Source organism: Trachurus trachurus (assembly GCF_905171665.1).
Source record: "Trachurus trachurus genome assembly, chromosome: 20".
In the NCBI taxonomy this organism is placed as follows: Eukaryota; Metazoa; Chordata; class Actinopteri; order Carangiformes; family Carangidae; genus Trachurus; species Trachurus trachurus.
The window spans coordinates 6,825,497-6,841,832 of NC_139911.1; the positions used below are offsets into that span (position 1 = coordinate 6,825,497).

At 42.7% G+C, this 16,336-nt stretch overlaps 1 protein-coding gene across 2 annotated transcripts in view; it reads right to left on the reverse strand.

The window, feature by feature from the left end:
• Positions 1–16,336, reverse strand: part of col11a1a (collagen, type XI, alpha 1a) — a gene marked incomplete at both ends in the record, with an annotated part of 80,615 nt that overhangs the window by 45,109 nt on the left and 19,170 nt on the right. Inside the window, 16 exons of one of the 2 annotated variants that reach the window (XM_083995045.1) lie at positions 161–205; positions 676–729; positions 1,509–1,562; positions 1,712–1,765; positions 2,730–2,783; positions 2,896–2,949; positions 4,114–4,170; positions 5,016–5,099; positions 5,230–5,304; positions 6,762–6,824; positions 6,908–6,949; positions 7,200–7,265; positions 8,640–8,924; positions 10,542–10,640; positions 12,005–12,097; positions 14,400–14,522. In XM_083995045.1, the coding sequence (XP_083851171.1) occupies positions 161–205; positions 676–729; positions 1,509–1,562; positions 1,712–1,765; positions 2,730–2,783; positions 2,896–2,949; positions 4,114–4,170; positions 5,016–5,099; positions 5,230–5,304; positions 6,762–6,824; positions 6,908–6,949; positions 7,200–7,265; positions 8,640–8,924; positions 10,542–10,640; positions 12,005–12,097; positions 14,400–14,522 (1,302 nt within the window). Of the gene's footprint in view, positions 1–160; positions 206–675; positions 730–1,508; positions 1,563–1,711; positions 1,766–2,729; positions 2,784–2,895; positions 2,950–4,113; positions 4,171–5,015; positions 5,100–5,229; positions 5,305–6,761; positions 6,825–6,907; positions 6,950–7,199; positions 7,266–8,639; positions 8,925–10,541; positions 10,641–12,004; positions 12,098–14,396; positions 14,523–16,336 lie in introns of both variants that reach the window. The other variant, XM_083995044.1, reaches the window with a different exon arrangement.

A 16,336-nucleotide genomic window follows, 5' to 3' on the forward strand; every position in this document is an offset into this window, starting at 1 on the left:
AGTACTGTCAGTGGGTCAGCTCTGTCCCCTGGTGGACAACTTTGTCAGAGAAACAGAAAGATCACTTGAAAGCAAGTTTCAAGCAGATCTTGTTGCAGCTTGTTGGAAGGGCATGATGGGAGGACATGATGAAATAACACCAAGAGCAGAAAAGCCTTACACTCTCGCCAGCTAATCCTCTGGGCCCGATCTCTCCATCCTCGCCCTAAGGAAGAAAAAAGACAGTAGAGAACATTTATTGAGTGGAGCATCAATGGAGCAGCTCTTAAATTTCAACTAAATAAAAAATCAGAAGGGAATTTGGCATGAGACTTCAAATTTGACCATAAGCTGTCAAAAATCGGTATTAGTCACAGCTTAATCTAAACCAAAACCAAACATTTGTTGAAGGTAGTAACAGCGTGGTTGTGAAGTTTGGGGTGGGGGTTTGGGTTGTGTGTGTTCGAGCGGGTGTGTGTGTGTGTGTGTGTGTGTGTATGTGGGTGTAGTTAATTTCAGGGGGGAGGAAAGGTTAAACTGAAAACCCTCCTCCTCCTCAGTTCATAGTCTCCACCCAGCTGCTGCCGCCTGAGGGCTGAGCTGGTGAAGCACAGCTGATGTAAGTAAGTGATGCAGCTAAGTTCAGTGTTTTTAAAGGTTATTCAAGGTGTTAGGTTAAAAGAGGAAGTTACTGACTCTCTGTCCGTCCTCTCCAGGGGCTCCTGTGGGTCCCATTGGTCCTAGCTCCCCCTGAGATGGGAAGAATGAAAGAAAATTAAAAAGAGGAGGAGACAGATTCAAGATAATTTGTCATCTGCTGCAGGCTAATTCTAATTGTGTGTTACTTTAAAACACTTGTTTCTACATTCATTTGCATTTTTTAGTTGGTTTTTGGTGTTTTATATTATTGCTGGTGTAACAATAAACATTTCAAAAACAAATCCCTTCAACGGGACTGTGAGTCTGCAGCAAAGTGACCCTAAGCCCACCATAATGATGTACAGTATGATGGTTGATTTACCTGGCTTCAGCGCAACAACGTCACAAAATCTTTTCAACTGTTCAGATTAATTCGGGCACATTAGGAGGAATTGAACAAATACTAACTTCTTAATCAGCTATTCCCCTCATGACAATGCAGCTATTCATTTGTCCCACAGAACTTTAAGAGGTTACTTAACATTGTGATCTGGCTGCAGCTGGATCTATTTCATCACACCCAAAAACCTTTGCCACTTAAAAGATACACCAATAAATCTAAGCAGTAACCTAAGAGGTCAAATCCCCAACAATTAGGGGATTTTACTTTAATGCTTAATGATGTTTTGTTGTCACACGAGGGAATAGTACTTTGCTGATAACCTTCTTTATTAAGAGTAGCTCGTCAGGCCAAACAATACACTGTTGTTCCCTATAAAGGTCCCCATAAACCTGGTTTGTTATTGCTCATTGTACAAATCTCACAATGTGCAACAGTAAAGAACTAAGAGGTGAAACTGAAGCGGTGGCTTCCAGTTTACTGTTCTCACCCTGTGTCCCTTTTCACCAGGCAGTCCAGGGAGTCCATCAAAGCCTCGGTCACCCTGTAACGAAGCAGAGCAGAAGATGTCACGAGACCGCACCAGACATCAAACTCACCATGGCCTGCACACGGCAACGCTTCCAACTAAGTTTTCATTTGTACAGTTTATCATGACACAAACATGAAATCTTGTGTGTCAGCATTTGGTACCTTAGAGCCTGGCTCTCCAGGCATCCCCCGGGCACCATCAGCTCCAGCACGACCCTGAAAAACAGAAAGATTTAAATATGTACATGAAGATTAGCATATTATAACAACTGCTAAAATGCTATATGCTTTAAAACTGATGTACAATCAGTATCATTACTCCAGAAAACTAATATAAAATCTAATTCTAAAGTACTAGGTATTCGGGAAGTGACAGCAGTAGCGCTGCCTTAAAAGCTTTAACAGGGCAACACTCCTCTTCCTGAGACCCAGCTGGTTTGTTTGATGTGCAAAGTTATATTATAATAAGTAATATTTCTTTAATTGGCAAACAAATGAGTAGAGTCTGAAGCTGCAAACCTAAGCAGTGGAGCAAAAAATATTAACACAGATAATGACACAAATCACTACTCCATGTAATCAAGAGGTGGATCAGAGGACGATTGGGAATCATCTGAAAAACCTGCTGCCAGTTTCCATCACCGCAGGAGATGTTATCAAAGAGCCAGACATGGACAACAACAAAACAAACTCTGTTTCTTATTCTGATAATACTCTGATTTTCACACTAGAAAATCTGAGTCCACGGCAGTAGCAGTGTCTCATATAAGCAGGTCTTTTATCACATTTGACATTAAAATCAGCTGCGATTGACCCACGAGTCAAGCTTGTATTACTGATTTGCCTATGAATGGTTTATATTTATTAGCAACCAATTAGGTCAAGGCGTTTGGCTCTGCAGAGCGACTGCACTATGACACTATTGTGCCCCATATCTGTAGCCAGTTTTCCCATTTTGGCATTTTCAGACAGATTAGCTGCCCGGCCATTGATCCGAGGATTGGAGGCAGTACAGGCCTTTAAGCACATATCAAGCAATTGTTTGTTGAACTGGAAATAAGCCTCTCAGCGTTTGAGCAGTGGCCACAAGTACAAACAACCACACAACAACAAACACAGAGGCATGTGAGTGCACACACACTGCAGAGTGAGAGTGTAGCAGGTCATTGAGTTCACTCACCCTCTTGCCAGCTTTGCCAGGTTGTCCTGAAGGCCCCTGGACACCACGGGGACCCTGTGCAGACACGTGGACCATTTAGTGACAGACGGACACAATCACCTCGGATGTGGCCAACAGTAGCCGGCGAGGGACATTTTTCATAATAGTAGCATCACTTCTTTCTCACCTGAGGACCGTGGTCTCCTCCTTCACCTTTCAGTCCAGGAGAGCCGGGAAGACCCTGAAGAGAGGGAGAGCACAAACTAAACTTGGACACTTTTCATTCAGGTCACGGCAATTGCAGTTTGCCACAGATCAGTAAAAAAAAAAAAAAAAAAAAAAAAAGTGTGACATTAACAGCAGATGGCGATGTTTAGCTTAATGTGCACATTCTTTTTGCGTGTTGGTCTGAAGACAATGAATCCACACATTCCTCTAACTGCAGATGCATGAACTACCTGGGAGGGGAGTCCAAGGGATGATATCATTTCAAATCGTATCGCTCCACTATGATTGTTTCTCTTTGATGGTTGATTTTGTGCAGCTGTTCATTTGGTTTGTTTCAAGCGTATCAATGACAAACAAGTGTGTGAAGTTTTCCTAACAGCTCAGGCCGATCGGCTTTTAAGAGACATGCAGGCACATCGACAAATCTGTGAGTCTTTTGAAATGTACCTAAACCTAGAAATGTAATTGTACTGTGTTTATAGAGGCAGACACTTAAGAAAGACACATTTGCATCTGATTACATCTTATCATTTCAGATCGATATGTTTGGCCTTTAGCCCGTAGAGGGCAGATTTGAAAACCTGCTAATGCCTTGTGTCTTCAGCAGGGCCCTCTCCTGCAGATAAATAGTGGATCATGTATCAACAAGCCCAAGAGAGGGGAGGGGAGGGTTTGGGTGGGGTGGTGGTGGTGGTGTGGGGTGGGGGGGGCAACAACAGAATGAAAGAAAATTTCTTGGCAGCTGATAGCACCTAACAGACAGGAAGCATGGCCACTGAGCCACCAAGTGCTGATGCAACAACATTTCACAACAAATAATCGGATCTCCGCTGTTTGTTCCCAAAGTAAATAAAATAAAGTGCAAATAACCTAAAGGGGGTATTTTTTTTTACTTAAGCAATGCAGAACTGGCAGCCAGTAGAAATGTACAGACTTTCAATGGAGGCATTCAATTCTTAAGAAGTTGTGTAACTTCTGAAATATTGGTGAAAAGCAAACATTAAAGAGTCACGATACTGATCCAAATGGATATCTTTTGTGCTCATAACGACTTGAACTATCAAATGTAAAAGTCAAATCAGTTGGAGTTGAAAAAGTTGCATTGACAAAAAAGTGAAGACATAAATTCCTACAAGCAAACACACATACACACAAATAAAATACAATAGAGACTCACCACTGGCCCTGATCGTCCTGTCAGACCCATCGGCCCGGGAGGTCCTCTCATAGCCAGCTGCAGGGGAGACACAGGCAAGAATAAGGTCAAATTCCCCTCCATCCAAAAACTTTACTGTAAATTCAATTACTGTAGGAGCTCATATCGACTGTTTTTGTATGAAGTCTTGTTTTTGTCCTGTGTCATGCTTTCATTTAATACAGAACATCTTGTTTGTTAAGGCTGTTTTTATTACTTTGGTTATGTTTTGTTTTTGTCCGTGTCCTGAATATGACAGAATATAACCACATTAAAACCATATGAACAAAATGCATGACCACTGTTCGATGATGTCATCTTTATATGAGCAGCTAATATACATGAGGCTTTGGTGCATCTCCTCATTCTCTAAATGCTATTTTGTTGTCTTGGCTCTGATGCAGTAAACCTGCAGGCATACTTCCACATTTCATCTCTTGGTTCACTGAAGGTGTAATTAATGTGGGACATCATGCAGAAGCCAACAGGTCTAAATACCAAGTCTAGATCCACCCCGCTCCTCTACTCCTCTCCCACATACACACAAAGACATTTTTTTTTACACCTGTTGGTTTAGCCCACCCGCAGGTCGGGAGCCCCTGAAGTATTTTTAACAGTCTCTCCTGTCTGTCCATCTGTTCAAAGTGGCCTTTATATGTTGTTGCTCTGCTGCCTTCTCGGCATGTCTCCTTTTAGCCTTGCAAGGCCAACGAAATGCAGTGTCCCCTCCACCCACCCACAACCAACACCTCCCCTTCCCTGTCTCCCTCATCCTTGCCCTCCACTCCCACCCCCCTCACCCCTACAGCTGTGTGTGCAGGGAGCAGGGCAGGGGTGGGGGGTTTGGCTCCCCGGTGGCTTGTTTAATGTCCTCGTCTACTTACTCTGGCTTGGGAGAGGATGGCCTGGGCTTGGGCCTCTTGTGCCGACACCACGGGACCCTTCTCGCCATCGCCACCAAAACGGAACTGTTGAACACACACAAACACACACAAACACACACACAGGAGTTGAAACATTGCTCCTTCTGCTCACTATTTCTGTAACATACTCTTGAGATTAGCCTGGTTATTGACTTGCATTATTCTGGGCACTTACCGGCAGCATCAGCATGGTACCAGGGGGCCCCGGCAAACCATCAGCACCAGGCAGACCAGCACGACCAGGAGGACCCTGCAGCACAGAAGAGACAAGAGTCATAAACACATCTAAATCAACTTTAACTTTTACTGAGATTATTGGGATGCTAAAAAAGCATATCAAAATTCCTTCTCCTCACTGATCATTAAAGCTGAGACAGATGCTTGTATCTATCTAATGTGCAGTTCATGTTGACTAATTATTTAGATCTATTTCAGTAGACCGGAAAAGCTACATTAATAAGGTATGTGGTTTAAACTAAAGCTGCTTAATCACTTGCCTTTTCTGTACTTTGTCACTTGTCCTTGCACTTGTGCATTCAAGACAATAGCATTTTTATCTGGGTAAAATTATTATCTAAATTTATAATAGTGGGCTCTTGGGAATCATTGGAAAATCTGTATGCTGTGAGAAAATGCAACTGTTCTTCTGGTTTAAAATCTGAAATAGTACGATTTGATATGCTGTGGACAGTGGCAGTAATATGGAGGGAAACATAAACACACGCCCTCCCCAAACAGACACACACACCACACAGCTGGGGCAGTTAAAGCTGGAGGTGTGCTGTTTGTCAGTTTCATTAGCATATGCTCCTCCTCCTGCAGCACACATAGACTGGGCCTGTCCATCTGTACACCACGCTACTGTCTGCAAGCCAAAACCAACATCCTTCTCCATGAATTCTGATGCCCACATTTGTGTGTGTGCGTGTATGTGTGTAACAGAGAAAGAGTGGAGAGCTAAGCGTTAATATGTTGACTTTTTATGAAGGGAAACCTAAGTCGCCCTCACTCATTAAAACTCACTCACATGTCACACGTTTCAGCTCTTACTTATATAAACCACCAGAGTTCATCTGAAATAATTTTAAGCCATGGTCAGTTCACCATCACTGCACCATAAATACTGTTGCTATGGTTACTGCTGCTTCATATACTCCCCACACTGATGTGTAAGGATGGTGGAAGTGTCGTTCTTTGTTTGGTCAAGGTAAAATTATCATTCAGAGCAGTAGCAGGCAGCCCATGTGCCACACTTAGATCATTTATTGTTGCCTATTAGATCTGTGCTGTAGCAGCTAGTACTAATTTTATAGTAAGCTACTGGCATGAGCTCCAGAGACCATGAATATTAACTTTGCAGGAATGTCATCATAATTTATTTAAAACACAACGCAGCTCTGTGTGGGAGATAACTGACTTTGGAAAGTATATTTTGACCAAGGAGGCTCTGCAGATTGTAACCAAGGCAGTGGTCTTAAAGTTGCATTTTGGTTGTGATGAGTTAAGTAGTTACCTGACCACTAGGTTTGAGCATACTGTACCTACAAGGACGTTAGTTTATGCGTCTTTCTTCTGTAACATAAGCAGCATTTCCTGCTATGAAGTTAACTTAGCTTAAGTTCCCATGAGGCCATACACAAATAGAAGCTAGTGCTAATATATAGACTTGGTCGTCTTCTAAGCATCAAAGATAAAATGACAACTCACTCTGTCACCGGAATCTCCAGAAGTGCCTGGGGGTCCTTGAAGACCTGAGGGACCTGGAAGACCCTAAAAAGACGACACCAAGTCAGCACAGCAGCTTGTACAATTATTCTCAGGTGCAAAATATTGACATAAATGAATATACTCACAGCTGGGCCAGGAGGTCCTGGTGGTCCTTCGATCAGCATGCCCTTTAAAAACAAACACACCCTTTCACACCACGAATGCTGTCCTACTGATAAGTTCAGGATGAGTTGACAAATTTAGGGTAAAGCTCTGAGTGGTTTGGGTGTTTGCCCAGCACTTAAAAAGAAGTAAAACTGTAGTGCAGGAGGTTATTTTATCATCTTATCATCATCATGCTGGTAATAAAATAAACTAAAATGACACATATACTGTATACGACTTTAGCATATCCGGATTTGACTTTCTGAGCCTTACAGGTTCAATCACAGCCGGCTCGCCCTTCTCTCCCTTCTGGCCAAAGGCTCCCCCAGCACCAGCAACCTGCAGTTACAAAGTGAGCACAGAGGTGACATTCTTCACACAGCAGTTATAGTTCACAGGTGAATGAATAGCAATGATGAGCAGGGATGACTCGGAGGAAGGGAAGGGGGGAAGTGGGGGCAGTCCAGCCCGGTGAAAAGAATGTGTGTGAATGCTTGAACACATTTTACTCAATCAATCAACATGGCGCGCTCGATTGTAGCTATTGCGGCTAAGTCAGAGGCAGAAAGCGAGTAGAGAACAACACACAGGGAGACATGACATTGTGGAACAAAACAGGGAAAATGTTAGTGGTACTGAGAAGGAAGAGACCTCTACTCTGTGTGCTTGAAATGGAGCAGTACTGTCATTGCATTGCCATTGTGCAGTGTGACTGACGGTGACCAAATAAAACAATATTTAACACCAACAGGTTATTACCGACATGCAAAACCCCACAAAATAATCCAACTAGGTTTTTTTAGGTTTATTTCTAGAGACAGAAATAGAATAACAGGCATCATCCTATAGTGGGTCTTAACAAATGTGGTGTCATTAGAGGTGGTGAGCTCATCCGGCTGCCTCAGTGTGTTTATGTGTGTTTTAAGAGTGGACTTGGAGGAGGTGGGGGTGACAGGGAAAGGATTAGGAGGCCAGGTGGGTGGTGTATGTGTAGAGGGGTACTAAAATTTAACAATAGCCAAAGGCACACAGACACAAAATGGTGTTTGATGATGTTCTGACAGAGGGTAAATTTAAACAGCACTGGGGCCAAAACGGTTTAACATGGGAGACAAAGTGGAGAGAGGGGCACATGTTAAATATTTATACTAACCAGCTGGCAAACTGTGACAAGCTGTGACTGTTGGTACGTGAAGTCAGAGTTCAAGAGTTTGGGTATGAAAGGGAGTGAGTTACACCGGGTGTGCGCTGTGCAGACAGCTGCCTATGAGTTACGGGCTAATTGTATGATATGAAAATGACATGGATGCTAGTAAAAAAGGCTGAGAGCCGAGTGGGTGGGGAGGGGGCGGGACGTGCTTTGTTGGCAGGGTGCAGGTTGAGCTGACACACACATTGATTGAAGGCTGTGCGTGGAGATAAGAAGAAAAAAAAATAGTGCACGAGTGTAAATCAGGTATGTGCTTGTGCTGCTGGGATGAGAGCTACCAAAACACAGATGCATGCATCGTCCCTGTCAGAGCTGTCGATCATTAAATAAAACCACCAATCACACATGATGCATTTACTGACTCCACACTCAACATGTCAATGACACATTTCCCATGCCAAGCAACCAACTAGGAGGGCGTGCACTGGAGGACAGAGTGAATCCCTATCGTGTGTCGTGTGTTCATGCACACACCCGTCGGCCGGTCGGGGCGTGATACTTACGGCGCTCTCAGAAACGTCGGTTTCGGCGGCAACGCCGGGCCCCACCTCATCATCGCGGGCTTCTGTGGGTTTGGGCGGGGCCGTGCCATACTCATCATATGCCCCGTAATCATACAACTTGTTGTCAACATCCCCCAGGTCATACTCCTTTAGGTCATACTCCTTAAAGTCATATGCCTCCGCACCAGTGTCCGTGTTGTCCACCATTTCTGGGACAGCGGTGGGCTCCGCAGCAATGGGATCAGCCTCGGAGCCGTAAGCACCGACAACATCCTCCTCCACAGCCTTTCAGGTGTTACCCAAGCAAAGAAGGGGGGGAGTGATGGTGGGCAACCAAGGAAATAAGCATGTTAGTTAAGCATTTGAAGCAAAAAAAAAAATCTACTTTTAGATGTTATTAAAGCAGACTGCAATAAATTCAGCAAAATTTAAAACAGTGACGGTAACACCTTATTTATTCCAATTTATCATAGAGGAATGAAGTTAATGGTCCAAAATTGTTGTGATTTGTTTGTTTGTAATGTGAACTGAGGACATTTTGATGAATCATCTGCATTTCTGCAACAATCCACCAGAAGTCCTCATAAATAAAGTGTTACCGTAAAAACCGTCTCTGACAATCAAATGTTTGTTATCCATACGTCAAGACAGACATGATGTTATCTCAGCCTCTTCTTTTCTTTTTCGTCACACACAATTCAACAGGATGTATTGATCAAGACGGTAAAGAAAGGCTGAAATAAATGTCTGAACTGACACTAGCAGCAATTTGCGTAACATCAAAACAATCATTAGCATGAAGTATCTACAGTATGCAGACATACAGAGTGCACCAGGATACATAGAAAACTGTTGGTTTACCGAATGCTTTCTGATGGTTTGGAGCCACCATTGAGTTTCCATGATGCACTGTGTATGTGGGTCAAATACTGCAACCACAATCACTTGGCACTTTTTTGTTTTTCAGAACAAACCCTGATCACTGCTTTAGCAACAAAATGGATGTAATTACACAGCTATTATTGGCAGCACTCCATCTTGCCCAATTATACATTTAAAACTGCCTGTATGATCACATCCGCTTTGTTAGACGCTGCGGTAGACAGTGCACAGTCATTGCTGGCTGTGAGGAGATTTTTAGCCTTGTTGATCATAGTTCAGTTCCAGGTCAGGAGCAGAACTAGTGATCAAGACCAGCTTTGTGATATGATGGACAACAGGGCATATATTGTTGAACAGATAATCTCCAGTATCATTTACTGTTAATGGCCTTGGCTGAGAGAGGCTCTGCCATCGTCACTTTCTTTTAATCCTGGATGAGGCTGCAGATCATGTCAACTCTCCATGCTTTGTGTGGGTAATAAAAGTGAATAAGCCGGTGTGAAACCTTGAGTAGCTCTTGTTAATCAGAGAGCTGAAGCTACACATTTCCAGCAAAAAACTTGTTTCTTTTCAATTATTAAGGTAGAATAGAATGAATATGGAGGAATGTGTTCATTTCACGGCCTGTGGAGTTTTATCTGTAAAGCAGCTGAACACTAAAGTGCCACACACAGAATGAGGTTAAGATGTCCGAATGCTGAAAACGAACAGATCTGCAGCCTCAGCCAAAAGTGAATGTTGACATAAAGCTACAAAACGACCTCCACCACATTGCTTTCCAAGGATGCAATGCATCCCTAGAATCCACGCAGTGGAGCAATGAAAAACAAACAAATAAATAAAAATCCCCATTCAAAGCAAAGTTTCAATAAGTCAAAAGACACATCGATTCGAATTTGAATGGTTGTGTCTTTGTGTTTTCATACCAGATGCTTCTCGGGTCAAATCGTCCTTGCTCACATTTCCCACAACAACAAAACTGGTTTTTAACAGTAGATAAGAGAGAAGATGAAAAATTACCTCGTATGGTCCACTCGTGGCAAAGGGGTACTGAGTTTGAGTATCATCTACAGTTCCGTAGTCAATGCCTGTATTGTAATCTCCTTCTACATTGTTTAGCTGAGTCATGTTGAAAAAAGGAAAGAAGAATAAAGCAAGGGTTAACACAAAGAGCTCAGATTGAGGTTATTTGCTAGGGGTCCACTCAAGCTACAGCTACAGACTGTGCTACTTCTACTGAAGAGGGGTTAGGGAGCTCTGAGTCTGCCATCAGAGATTTTCCCTTCAGATTTCAGGGCAGGAAGATCTTGATGGGATTTGGTCTTTGCTTAACTTGACGTTTACCCTAAAATTGCCTCTGGGTCGTGCCGGCGCTGTGGCCTGGTAGCCAGGCATCTGTCGTCTCTTCTTAGCGGCAAACTTTTTAGCTGGTGATTTTTTTGCAGCCAAGAACTTAAAGGGCTTGGCCTTAGTTTTACTGAGGGACTTTCTGGTCCTCTTCTTTTTCATGGAGACACTACGTTTCTTTCTCTGGAACAGCTTTCGGCGAAAAAGAACACCAAGACAAACGTGGAACATTCAAAAGTGGAAATTACTTAAAGGCACAGTCTGTGACTTTTGCACAGAGTCTTCCTCGTCCCAACTGTCAGAGTAAATGTGCTCCACTTTCCAGGAGCAGCCCAGAGTACAATAGTTGGTCTGCACGGCATCCTTTTCACACGGCCGCCGTGCACACCAACTACAAGGGCTGCACATGGAATGCTGGCTGTGTTAGTACTGCCGTCAGACTGCATGACAGTTGGGTGGAAAGGGTGTTGTACAACAGTCAGGGACTGGGCCTTTTAATGTGACACAAAGGAGAATTTTTGGGGACATACAAACGCATCAATCTGGGACTGGTGCACAAACAAAACACAGAGGATTTGCCTTTCAGCAACACTTTAGAGCTACTGCAGTGCAATGAAATAGCAACAGAGCAGAGTTAGCTTGCATTTGCTGCATTTTGCAAAAAAAATGTAAAGAGTGATATTGCTGATGTTTCATAATGTAAACAAAACCTTTAAAGACATGCTGAAATGCAAAAACACACACTCAAAGCAGATGGCATTCCCAGTGAGAGAAGGCAGCAGCCTCATAAAACAGACACAGGGAGGACTGACACACCAGGTATGTTTACGTGCACCCAGAAGCCTTACTGTGAGGTCATTGTCAGGGAAAGCATCACAAGGTCAGGATACTTTTAAAAGTGTTCAAGCTTTCAATGTAGCTTTATCCAAATTTAACCATTTGAGAATCTTGAGAAAATATGATCACAAAGCAGATTACTCCCAGTTCCTGGAGTTGGTGTGCACGTAAACATAAAAAACTGAGACACAGACAACGCACAAGACGCACTGACAGATGAAATGACCGACCGACAAAAAGGGACATCACAGGAAAACACGTTTAAAAAAAAAATCTTTTCTTTTCCTTTTTTCATTTACCTGTGGTTCAGAATACTCATCGGTGGAAATGGTGTCTGTGGCTCCCTCAGAGTAATCATAGAACTGAGAGTAATCTAAATCATCAGTAGTGTACTGGAGAGGTTCAGAGAGAGAGAGAGAAGGAGAGGAGGAAGAGAGGTCTTGGTGTTAGCATTAGCATCAAGGATGCAGAGAGCTCTTTCAGCAAGATGATACACATGGTACCATGCTATCATCCTGCTGAGCATGCTGCATGTTCAAACAGTTGGCATTTGAACACATCATTTTACATCATTATTCATGGCAAACAATATTAGAATAAAGCACTGTGGTAATAATATGAAAAATAACTGTTACTGTACATTCTTCATGAACTGTTAGACACTTAAAATTAAGCACAGCATTACTATTGCACACATAGCATCATGTGAAATGTCACAGGATGCATTGTGTGATGTGATAATGTATTATAATGAATCATTTATAATATATTATGGTTCCGTGATAATGATAACGAGCAAAATCATCATTACCTCCAAAGCAACTGCAACTAAAAATCAGATAATGGTTTAAATATGGCGATCAAACAAGGTAAACAAACGCTGAAACAAGCCATGTGTGTCCTTGCCCACAAACATGGAGCAAAGCAGATGGGATTTTTTTAAAAGCTCATAAAACAACGGAAAACAACACCTCAAAGACGAAACAACCAGCTGCATTGCAGAGATCTCGTAATGGAACTTTCTCACTGCAAGCATGAAAATTATACACTTGGGCCAGATCAAAGCTTTCTGATCTAAAGAAAGTGCAGTTTCTTTTTGGTTGTGCAAAAAAAAAAAAAAAAGTAAAACTACACAATAGGCTGTAATTAATGAGTTTATCACTTCATGCTGCAACTTGGATATGAAGTCGGAACATGGTATCACGCTCAGCTGGTTGAAAATGAAAGGTTATGGTATCTGGCAGCATGGGTATTCCAAATTATCAAATTAATTCAACATAGCTGGATCTCAGTTAAATTGGCACTGACATCGCTTCAGGCACCACACTGCACTTGCAGAGAGGAACTGTTTTATAACTGGTCAGTGTCCGTGACCGTTTCACCCGGCCACTTGCGGCCATGTAAATGATTTATATGCAAATATAAAAGAAGGGTTAACTCGAAGCACTTAATTCTAATGCAGTTGTGTTAAAGTATGTGAGTGGTTAAATGGATAATAAAGCTGCACACTGTGTCCTTGGCTGCTGCTTGCACAAAAATGAGAACTTATGAGTAAGCAGTTGGGGTTAATAGACTTCTATATTGCATCCTTATGTTTTAAGAAGACCATTTAGGTACAGACGGAGAGATTAGAAAGAGAGAGTAGGTGTCCCTATCAGCACTTTTCACTACAACTTAAAAATTAACATTTCACACAGCGTGTGTGTCAATCGGTGCTAATCACACTCCCCAGCATTCACACGAAGATCAATAAATCCACCTTCAATCTTCATGATGGTAATCTGAATTGTAAATACACACTTAATCTCACAGCTGTTTAACAGCTGTTGTGCTGCTCTCCGTGGGTGTGAATTTAGAAAGAAAGGTGCACATCTGGCCAAACCTCTGGTCCGGGACGCTACCACAGGTTACCTTTATCTACCTACCTGATGGACGACACCTGCTATGGCATCACTGACTGGGGTGTGGCCAGATGTGGATCATGTATTTAACTTTTTATTATTGATTAAGTGTGTATTTACCCTGTAAGGACAAACTCCAGTGGTGCAGCCTATGTTCTGTCTGAATAAGAGAGGTGTATAGTATATCTACTGTCTAAGTGGATACATTCATATAGTGGATGTACAGTACATTGTCAGTGAATCTGCTTTGTATTACAAGCAGAGACTTGCATAAGTCTGTCCTTACAATAAGTGATATCTATTCTCTGGTAATTCTCCTTGTTTATATACTAATATTTCAACAGCTGTAGAGAGCTGTTTGAACATGTACAGGTGCACCAGGATCAAACTGCCCTCACTAAGTGTAAAACCTGAGGTGGATTTGTGTGACACACACAAACACACACAAGTAAAAGCCTGGTTTATGCGGACGCAGTCACAAAAGAGCTTCTTAACAAACGTAACTTATAATTTACTTACCAAAATACCACGGCCATATCAGTATTAATACACTAAAACCCTTTAAACCTCCCACTGGAGCTGGCTCCAAACTGAGACTAAACCGGGGGAGACACACTTATCATGTGCAAGTAAACCTAAAAAACATCAACAGGCCCTGGATTTAGGGGAATCGCATCAATCACCATGCTCTTCTTAAGGGTATTAGAGCGTTTAAATCAATCAGGACCCTCAAGTGGCGCTCTGTAGAATCACCCAAACCCCTCAGCCCCACCCTCCCTGGTTGGCTGACCTCTTCCTCTGGCTCCTGGGCCTGCAGGGAATCACCGTGGGGGGTGTCACAGTCCGGGCTGTAGTGTTCACAGTAGTCATATGCTGCCTTGGGATCAGCCACGATCAGAAGTTGCTGGATGTCACCCTGCGGGGAAAAAAAGAGACAGAAAAGAGACGTGGGTGAGTTCGCTGCCTGCGTGCACAGGTCGGTTTCTTCCCCTCGTGCCAGTTGAAAAGATTAGGATTTAATATCTGAAATCAACACTTTAAATCCAAATTATTTATAGCTCCTCGAGTTGCTGAGAGATGATGAAACCTGATCATTAACCACAGACAAGACAAGGCTGCACAGACGGGTCATGTCTCATCTTGCTCACCCACACACACACACAAACACACACACACATGCTAAGTAAAGTGGCATAAATGTAAATCTTAAATTACAGATGCAATCTCTTTGGTCCCATACACTTAGAGAGTCTGGCAGAGTAAATTCCCCCCTTGTATGATTAAACAGCTTGACACACACACATACACACACCCCCCCCACAGAGTCCACGCTCACGCTGTGCACAGAGGAAACAGAGTTCAGACACTGGGAAAATTATTATTATCAGCGCCAAGGTTCTACTCAGGAAATCAAATAAACATGTGTCATCAGGACACAAGCAACACCTGGCATGTCCATGTGTGCAACAGGAAACATTTCATTCTGACTGGGAACAATTGGCAAGAGCCTAAAAAAGCGGCTTATATTTCTCATCACATCGTGTCAGTGTGAATTATGGCAGATCGACATGTACATGCAGAACATAAAAGACTTGGAAATAGACGACTATAATTGTACAATTAAGTTTTCAGTGAGCTTCACTCTCCAGCATATTTTAGCACACCTTCAGTATTTCTATACATTTTCCTGCCACTGCCATGATGGCACACAACTTTGTTCTTTCTCTCTTGGTAAAAAATGTTATATAAGAAAAAACAACAACAAATATTTTTTTTTTTAGACTCAAATAACTATCGTTACCGGCCACAAAAATCAGTCAAGCGCTGAATCAAACCAATTGTGAACAGCTTTTAATTTGAAGGCTTAGCCCACAAAACCACATGGTTTACTGATGGTGTCTGCTGCAATTAGTGTCAAGGGGGATTGTGCTAAAATTAAGCCATCTCTAAAAATGTCACACACAAAAAAAGCAGAACGTATTGAGCATAAAAACAACAATACATAATGTGTTTGTTTAAAATATAACACAGGAAACAGTAAAATCTCCCACAGAGTAAAACAAAAAAAAATCCCACAGAATGGTTTGAGAAAAAATCACTCAGGCCACATTGTTCTCCCTATGGTTGGGACGGGACACCACACAGTACTTGACACCATTCCAGCCCTGTCTCGCCTTGTTATCAGTCCTGCAGCCAAAGCACACAGCTCACTGCAAGACAGCTAACGTACTGGAGAAAGCATCTGGATGTTTCTTTGGAAGTCTGTAATTGGTTGAACCGAAGTTCCTGCAGGCTGGTTTTCTACACATTGCAAAGACACATTGCCGAGGTGGGTGTGTGAGGGGCTGGTGGGGAGGGCAGTTCTTGTGAGGTGGGCGAGGGTGGTTAGGATGTCTGGCACAGAGACGCCTGAGCCCAGAGGTGCACTCAGCAGCAGCAGCAGCAGCAGGGACACTAGACACTCACTGAAGAGCAGAATAGAAGATTGGCAGTAAAACATGAGAGAAATGAAGCAGGCTGCAACTTGTCAAGAGAATATGTGTGAATGTGTGTGTGTGTCTGTGCTAAAAGCTGGATCTATGGACTCTTTACATTATACCTTAGCATAAACATTCATGTGCTACGGCTTGTCCCATGGGAAAACATGAAGTGGTGCTTGAAACCTCCTCTGTGTAACCATCCATCAACATCTGACTGCACAGCTTCAGATGGACAGTGAACAGATTCCTG